This window comes from Canis lupus, chromosome 26 (assembly GCF_003254725.2).
Source record: "Canis lupus dingo isolate Sandy chromosome 26, ASM325472v2, whole genome shotgun sequence".
NCBI lineage: Eukaryota > Metazoa > Chordata > Mammalia > Carnivora > Canidae > Canis > Canis lupus.
The window spans coordinates 506,774-514,737 of record NC_064268.1 but is presented as its reverse complement, the minus strand read 5'-3'; the positions used below and the strand labels follow the sequence as shown (position 1 = coordinate 514,737).

The window sequence follows — 7,964 nt, the reverse complement described above, 5'->3', positions numbered from 1 at the left end:
CCCGCGCCCCTGCCTGACGGCGCCGTCCCGGCGGGGGGGGTGGCGGGTGCGGGCCCGAGACTGCTCGTGCGGAAGGGGAGCTCGCACCCGCGCCCGGCGGCCCGACGAGGAGCGCGGCCCGGGACCCAGTCCCTGGTGTAGACGGGCAGCGGAGCGCGCCGTCGGGCAGCGGCGCGGGCAGCCCGGGGCGCGGGGTCCTGAGGCGGGCGGCCTCGGCCCCGTGCTCGTCCCCGTGCTCGTCCCCGTGCTCGGCCCCGTGCTCGGCCCCGTGCTCGGCCCCGTGCTCGGCCCCGTGCTCGGCGGCGGCGGCGGCGGCGGCGGCGGCCTGCTGGGAAGCTGGGGGCTCCCGGAGCCGGCGGCGGGGGGCGACGCGGGGAGTCCGAGAAGTGGGACCCGAGGGGCGGGCGAAGCTCCGGGAGGGACGGGGTCCGCAGGGCAGGGTCTTGAAGGCGGGGCGCCCAGGACTCGGGGGGTGGCCGGGGGCGTGCCTGGGACGCTAGGGGTGGAGGGTGGTCCGCAGGCAGGGCCCCTGGGGCGAGGTCCCCACGGCGCGGGCCTGGGGCGGGGTGCACACAGGTACACACGAGTAGATGGTTGCCAGAACTCACCAAACTGGACACTAATCTTAAATATGAATTTTGTGTATATTTAAAGAGGAAGGGTGCCTTGCTAGGATGAAAGGTTGCCGTGTATCCTGAAAACAGACATCTGTCCCCAGCAGCAATGCAGTCCTTTTAGGATTTTACCTACTGGGTGCGCACGCGGGAGGGGGAGAGAATCCCAAGGGGTCCCCCGCAGTGCTGGACCTCTGGACCCTGAGATAGCGACCTGAGCCCAAATCAAAAACGGGCCCATCAACCGCTCCCGCCCCCCCACCTAGGCGCCCCTTGGCCTTTTCACAAATGTGTGCGGTATGGTGGATGAGAGCCCCAGGCTGCGGGCCAGACTCCCTCCGGGTACCCTGTCTGCCCCGCCCCCCCCACTCCATCTTTGGGTGGCTACTTGATTGCCCTGTCCTTCCTTTCCCTCAGTGGTGACATGGAGGATCAGAAGCTCCCCTGCTCCCCTTCCAGGCCACAGTTAACATAGGCCAGAGGTTGCTGTGGAGCCACCACAAGGTAGGGCCTAATCAGTGTTACATCTGTTCTGCCCCGTAGTCATGAATTTGTCCTACTAATCACTAATCCCAGTGGTTCAGAGAGAGGGGACTGGGGAGACTGTGAACTTTGGTAGAGGCTGTGCCCACAGCCAGCCATCCTTCTGTCACTCTTTAATGACAGAAGCTCCCAGCTGTCACTGCACATATGCCTGTCTACCTAAAAACCACATCCTGTGGCCCAGTGACTATGTGGCAGCAATGGACAATGGCCTTTGGAGCTGGCAAGATGCACCCTTGAGCGAGTGCACACAACAAACCTTCCAAGGGCTCTCCAGTCCACGTGGGAAATGCAGACAGGAAATCTGGGCCTGGAGCAGCAGTCCTAGGCCACAGGTGGAAATCACAGATTATACCAGGAGATAGAAGGCGTTTTTGTTCTTAGCACCACGAAACTGCCCTGATTGCTCCTGTTTTTATGCTTGGGCTATTATATGAAAGACAACTTCTCTCATTTAAGCTTCCGACCTTTGGGGCCTCTTCTCTTACAACAGATTTACCAGTCTAACCAATATGTTGATCCTAGAGTTTTCTATGGATTCCAACTAACAGTAGTGATCCTGCTATGGCTGGATCCTCCACACCACCATCTAATGTGGGCTACACTTCAAATAAGACTGGGATAATCATGGGGGAAAACCGTTCCAACCTTCAGAAGCCAAGGCTATTACTGACCGCCATTTACCATTGAAGTACAAGTAGATTTCCAACGAAGGAACAGAAATTAGGCGTATAAGAACCAATGGTCTTTTCTGAGAGAAGCAGGTTTGGTCTCATTCCTAACTGGTCTCTCTAATTCCTACCCTAATCCCTAACTCCATTTCTGATCCAGATCATGAGAGGGCCACGGACTGTATCAGTCAATAACAGAGTGAAAAAAAATCTAGTTTTCATGTGTCTTGAGTGTCCTTTAACAAAGGAAGGAAAACCTTTTGCAGGGAGCCAGCACCACAAAAGGTGGCAGTCAGGAATCTTCACTTAAGCTGTGTAGTGTGTGTTACCTAACCCTTAGCTATGGAAGTTGATAAAGTGGAGTCCTAGGAAAGAAATATAAATCCTGGCACAAAACCACATTCTGTGATCACTAGTTTACTTCTTTTCTGTGCAGTTTTATCATATTGGTCATTAATGAGAATACTTAGCCAAAGGCTTTCCACATCCAGGGAAACTAGGCCATACCATACTACCACTGAGACTGAGAGAAGTATTTATGGTCCAGCTGCCATTGGCTGTGACATTCATGGGGCGAGTGAAGGAGGCAGCACCCCCCAGGACAAGGACTGCCCAGGGACATGCCCACAGCCTCCCTTTCTCTTGGTCTACTCAGCTGGATGTCGCTCCTTTGTACCCACCTGCATGTGGCAGCAGGTGTGGCATGGGTGGCTAAGGCGCTGCCACTCTGCTGCTGCACTCTAAAGGCAGCACAAGTTAGCCCATCTGAATCTTGTAACAGAACAGCAAGATGCTCTTTTAAGACAGGTACTTAAATAATTTATAACAACACAAGATAAAAGTTACTTCCAAATATGGTAAAATATAAGTATTAAAATAAGGCCCCCGATGAAATATGAAAATCTTTAACAAAAAATAGTTTATTGCACAAAATTTAAGGAATTCCCCAGCACACTTAAATTTATAAAAAATCAACATGCTTTTTAAAGTTACAATTCGTTGTGCATGGTGACACCTTTTCCCTAATAGCCCCAACCTGAGGACTCCTTTCATGAGGAAATTTTTAACAGAAATGACTTAACGTAAAGCCACCAAGTTTTCTAGACCCTCTACAAAATTACCCTCAAGGATCCTATTATAACCTGAGACCACCACACAATCAGACTTGCCTGAAACGTGGAGTCAGTGAACTTGAGTAAGGCTCAGGACATCTCACGCATCACAGGGCCCCTGAGGGAGGCTCCAGGACATTTGTCTTTCAGATACACTGGCCCCTTCCACTACTAGAAATCTTTACACAGGACATTTCTATTTAAGAAGTTACTCATAGGAGTAGGAATATATGCCATGGCTTCTGCAGTATCCCTACACCAAGAAAAGTCTTTAAACTGAGAAAGAGCATAATGAATCAAAGAATCTTCCAGCAAGTCCATATGATTACCTGGACCCCAGGGCAGTTTCACATCCTATCAAAATCTTGCCAGTTATACCTTCCAAACAGAACAAAACCATATAAATCCGTAAGATCTGTGGCATCTATTCGATGTGTTCCATGGAAAAATCAGTGATAACCACACTGCAATAAGCTTTTTTTTTGAAACATAAGAAAAACAGAAATGACATTATCAAGGGTCCGAGCCAACATCTTCTGCAGTGGGGACATGACATATAGTATTACATCACACAGGAGGAGTAATATACAGAAACATAATGTAGCAGAAAGCCTGTTCTTACATATACTCCAGACTGGACTGCTGTTTCCTATGAGTAAATTCCAAATTCCTACTTCTGCCCACAACAGAATATTACAAATGATATTCACTGCAGAATGTAGCCCTGGGAGGTAAAAGTGCCAAGCAAGTCCCTTGGAGATTTAAAAAAACAAACAAACAAAAAAAAAAACCCTCAACAAATCAGAAGCAGGTGATTTCAAAGTCCAGCTTCCTTCTTCAGATGACTTAAGGTGGCGTCAGCTTGAACAAAAAGGCCCCAAGTCGAGCTGCAGGCCACCCAGGACACATTGCAATGGGCGGGGACCGCCAAGAACTCAGACCTAAGGCAGGCTGGGTGCTCACAGAGCTAAAACACGGGGTGACAACAAAGGTGGCACAGGAGATGTCAGGAAAGCAGGGAGTGCTGTTCCTGCAGGCCCTCACACGCACACCCACACACACCCACAGGCACACAAACACACACAAAGGCGCACACAGACACACGTGCACAGGCATACACGTGCACACACACAGCCGCACACATACAGACACACATACACAGACACACACGTGCACGAAAAGATGTGCACGCAGGCATGCACACCCATACAGCAGGTAGATAAGACATGTGGGAAACAAAGTGAGGAACAGAAACTTGCTTTCACTTGAGGATGATTCAGAATCTGTTTTACCCCTTCCTAAGGAGAAATGCACAGTGACCGGCTTTCACTGGGAGACCTTCAATGAGCAGCAGCGAGGAAGCAGCCACGGCCTGAGGCTGAGTGTCACGTCTTGGTTTTAAAATTAAAACTGAAGATAAAACACCCAAAATAAATAAGAATGTAAATTATGATTTTTCTTCTCTAATGGTACAAAAACAACTTTGTCAAAAACAATTTCCAACTTTTAAGGTGAAAAATAGGCTATATTTATAATGATGTCTTCAAGTATTATTTCAAAATTAACCCTGTACAAGTGATATACATATTTCAGAAGTTTCAATACTTGCTAGGGAATTTTTTTTTTTAAATAGGAAGCATCTTTGTAGTTAATGCTACTTTATCAATTAACCTTCTAATAGCGTAAGAGAACACAAATAGCTTAAAAATACCAAACCATTTTCTCCACAAAAGAGGCATAAGTAATAAGTCGATACAAGCATACATGGCCTGATCAGCAACACTTCCAACTTCATCTTCAGACCAGCAGATCTGCACCTGGGGGTTTCTCTTCACTAACTCACAACAGTAACTATCAGCTTCCAATTCTTTGCCAAGTAGGGGACAAAGTTACAGACCTCAAGGGTCAGAGCCAGTCAATTACTGCAGATGAGGAAAGGTACACACTCAGAGAGCCTGCTTCCTCCAGGGGAGCTTGGGAGGCCTCTGCCTCCTTCTCACAGAGCTGACCTATCCCTTCTAGAAACCCCTCCAGATGAGAGGTTACAGGAACTTCTGTCACCGCAAAGACTTCAGCATGCCCACACACAGGCCCTGGTGGACGTCTTCATGTGGGCACAGGGGGAAGAGGAGTGGGGGGCAGAAGGGGAGGCCTGGAGAAGCTGTGCTGCCTGGCTTGGAGCCCTGCAGGGAGCCTGGTCCTCTCTCCCCTCCAGTCCTCTGACCCCTCCCCAAGCATCTCACACATCAGGCCAGTGCACAGCAATTGGCAATCAATCGGCAATCGGGGGTCAGCCAAGGTGAGGGACACAGTGCAGGGCCAAGGGTCAAGTGGAGATGGGGGGGCATGCACTCAGGACAAGGCTCTCAAAAATAAAGTGAAACTAAAACAAAGAACCTTTTTGCTGCAAGAATATTTGGTTTTAGAAGGTACAGTAAATAAAATAATTATATTTCTTAAAATATATTTTTCTGACTGACATCCCTAAATCCTACATGTACATTACATCCTGACAGATTTTCAAAAAGCAATCAATAAAAAGACAATTTAAGTCATTCTTAAATAATATGGACATATACTTTTTAAAGATTAGCTTATGATTTTCTGTATTTATATACATATCCTATAATGAGAGAGCTATTGAAAATAAAATAAAAACCAAAGGTGCAAATAAAGTTTCATTTTGGCAGGGAGGTAAGGCTCTCACTGAATCAGGAAAGAGAAATGGGACCCAGTCATGCAGTTTCCACCGGTGACCACTGGTTGGCGTCACCCTCAGAGCAGCATCTACAATCACTCAACAGACACCTTCTGCAAGTAACCCTTCAGAAACATTCAAAAACTTCTCGCTGAGATCTAAACTAGGATGTCAGCATTTGGTCATTTCATGGGAAAAGCTAGCTGTGATTTGCAAAGGACTATTTCTCTAACCCTTGGCTCTTGTTCTTTTACTTCTTGTAAAGGCAGATGCAAAATTTAAACTTCATCTCTTAGAAAAACACAGAGCAGTCAAATAAATAATATTGATAAAAGAATATTCCTTTGGGTAGTTACAAGCACTCGGAGTGGGGGTGCTCGGTGCTCACTGTTCCAAGCACCTCTCTGGAGACCCTGCACTGACTGTGTTGCTCTGTATCTCCCCTGGGGTTGGCGTGATCTCCCAGGGGAGCAGCGCTGGCGGTGGGATCCCCCTGAGTCCACGAGGACAGTGACTCATGCACTGTGACGGTGTGTGCCTCCATCTGGCGCTGCAAGCTGTCCATCTCCTGCCTAGGTAGACGGGAAGCAAAGGAAGGAAGGAAGGCCAGTCAAATGAGAGCCAAAAATGAGGCTATTACTTCCCCCAAAGACAACTGGTCATCTCCAATATGGAACCTGATAAGCGTGGCCCGGACAGCAGTCTGCTCATGCATCTGCAACCCCTTCGGGGGTGGACATTTGGGAAGCAACACCGATGGGGTCACAGTGTTTATGGGGCTCAGCACTTTTCTCTGCATGTGCAGAGGCCAATAGGCCATATAGGGCATGTACTGCAAACACTGGCCTCTGGCTGGTGGGAGCAAAACCTCATGCTCTGTGGCCCCTAAGGGTCACTTAATGTCTAGGCACCCCTCCCAATAAGAGGGGCCGTGGGCCCAGGGACCCCAGGCACCAAAGACCTGACCAGCCTCTGCGGGGCACATAGAGTTAAACATGCAATCTATTTTTAAAGACCAATGAGACACAACACAGAACGTGGTTCCTACTTCAGCTGCTGGAGACAACTATTGAGGTTCTTGAGAGGTTCCTTGCTCACAGCAGGCGGGGGCCTCAGCAGCTCCTCCAGTAGCGAGGCTGGGACAGGGCAGTCAGGAATCTTCACTGGTGTCACGGGGCCGGAAGAGCTGGTTTCGCCTTTCAGCTCCTTTCTCTGTTTTTAAGAGCACATGGTTAGCCCTCTCAAGTAGAGGCTGACCCCAACCACACCTTCCCCTAATCATGTTCCTAGCTTAGTGGGGTCCCTCCAGGAAGGCATGCACCCCTGCTTCCAGGCTAGCAGAGCTGATAGCTATGGGGTGCAGGGAATGCTGGCTTAGTAGGTAAACTTCTCCCTAACACACATGACCATGCACGACACAATGTGGTGCTGGCTCCTTAGGATAGGTCTAAATCACAAACAAGAACACCCCTGTGGAGGTTTTCCATGGAAGACCGTGGCCTTGATCCCATGTATCCCCAAGAAATTAAGTCAACTTAATTGCCTTTCTAGAACTTCAAACTTTTTCCACAGAAAGGCATACAGTGTTAAATAAACCTCTAAGTCTTAGTGATTTCGGGCAGCCCGGGTGGCTCAACGGTTTAGCGCAAAAGTGCACAGCCTCAAGGAACAGGTGTGTGCCTAACTTCCCTGTGGTTCTAAATTACAACTTCAGAGCCTGTGGGAATGCAATTTTCCAGTGTCTAAAAACTGAGTATGTGTACCCTTGACACCTCAGTTCCCTTTCAGGAATTTATTGTATGAATATTTTTGGTCATGTGTTCTAAAAGCAATGTTATCACAGCATTGGTGACAGTGGGCAGCCGGATGGGCATCCATAGAAGAGTGGACTTGGGGGCAGCTCCGGTGGCTCAGCGGTTTAGTGCCGCCTGCAGCCCAGGGCGTGATCCTGGAGACCCGGGATCGAGTCCCACGTTGGGCTCCCTGCATGGAGCCTGCTTCTCCCTCTGCCTATGTCTCTGCCTCTCTGTCTCTCTCTCTCTGTGCCTCTCATGAATAAATAAATAATAAAATCTTAAAAAAAAAAAAAAAAGTCTTAAGTGATTTCTTTGCACCTGGAAAATATTTATGTAGACCAAACAGACAAATGAATGCCAGCTACGTAGAGGGTCTGAGTGGGGCTCCCTGGCCCCCTCAGCCCATCTGGCAGCTGCTGGTCTCAACTGGCAATGATGCCCTCACATAATTTATAAGGCATATTACAATAAAATGGTACCTGAATTCATAAAAAGAAGCAAAATGCTCTTGGAAAAGGCACCAAAATATA

The 7,964-nt window shown here is 48.7% G+C and overlaps 1 protein-coding gene and 1 long non-coding RNA gene across 6 annotated transcripts in view; one reads left to right on the top strand and one right to left on the bottom strand.

The window, feature by feature from the left end:
* The first annotated feature begins 295 nt into the window (after positions 1 to 295).
* On the top strand, positions 296 to 4,393 carry LOC112676378 (uncharacterized). Of its 2 annotated transcripts, XR_004809488.2 has the most exons (4): positions 311 to 386; positions 655 to 753; positions 1,032 to 1,118; positions 4,244 to 4,393. It is a non-coding gene; the product is annotated as an uncharacterized LOC112676378 (long non-coding RNA). The 2 variants fall into 2 exon arrangements; XR_003146460.3 differs by lacking the exon at positions 655 to 753 and having other exon boundaries at positions 296 to 386.
* GOLGA3 (golgin A3) overlaps positions 2,731 to 7,964 on the bottom strand; it is a 42,799-nt gene continuing 37,565 nt past the window's right edge. For all 4 annotated transcript variants that reach the window (XM_025473462.3, XM_025473463.3, XM_049102167.1 and 1 more), the window contains exons 23-24: positions 6,687 to 6,850; positions 2,731 to 6,210 (exon numbers count right to left, since the gene is read on the bottom strand). In XM_025473462.3, the coding sequence (XP_025329247.3) occupies positions 5,991 to 6,210; positions 6,687 to 6,850 (384 nt within the window). In that variant the 3' untranslated portion in view covers positions 2,731 to 5,990. The remainder of the gene's footprint in view (positions 6,211 to 6,686; positions 6,851 to 7,964) is intronic.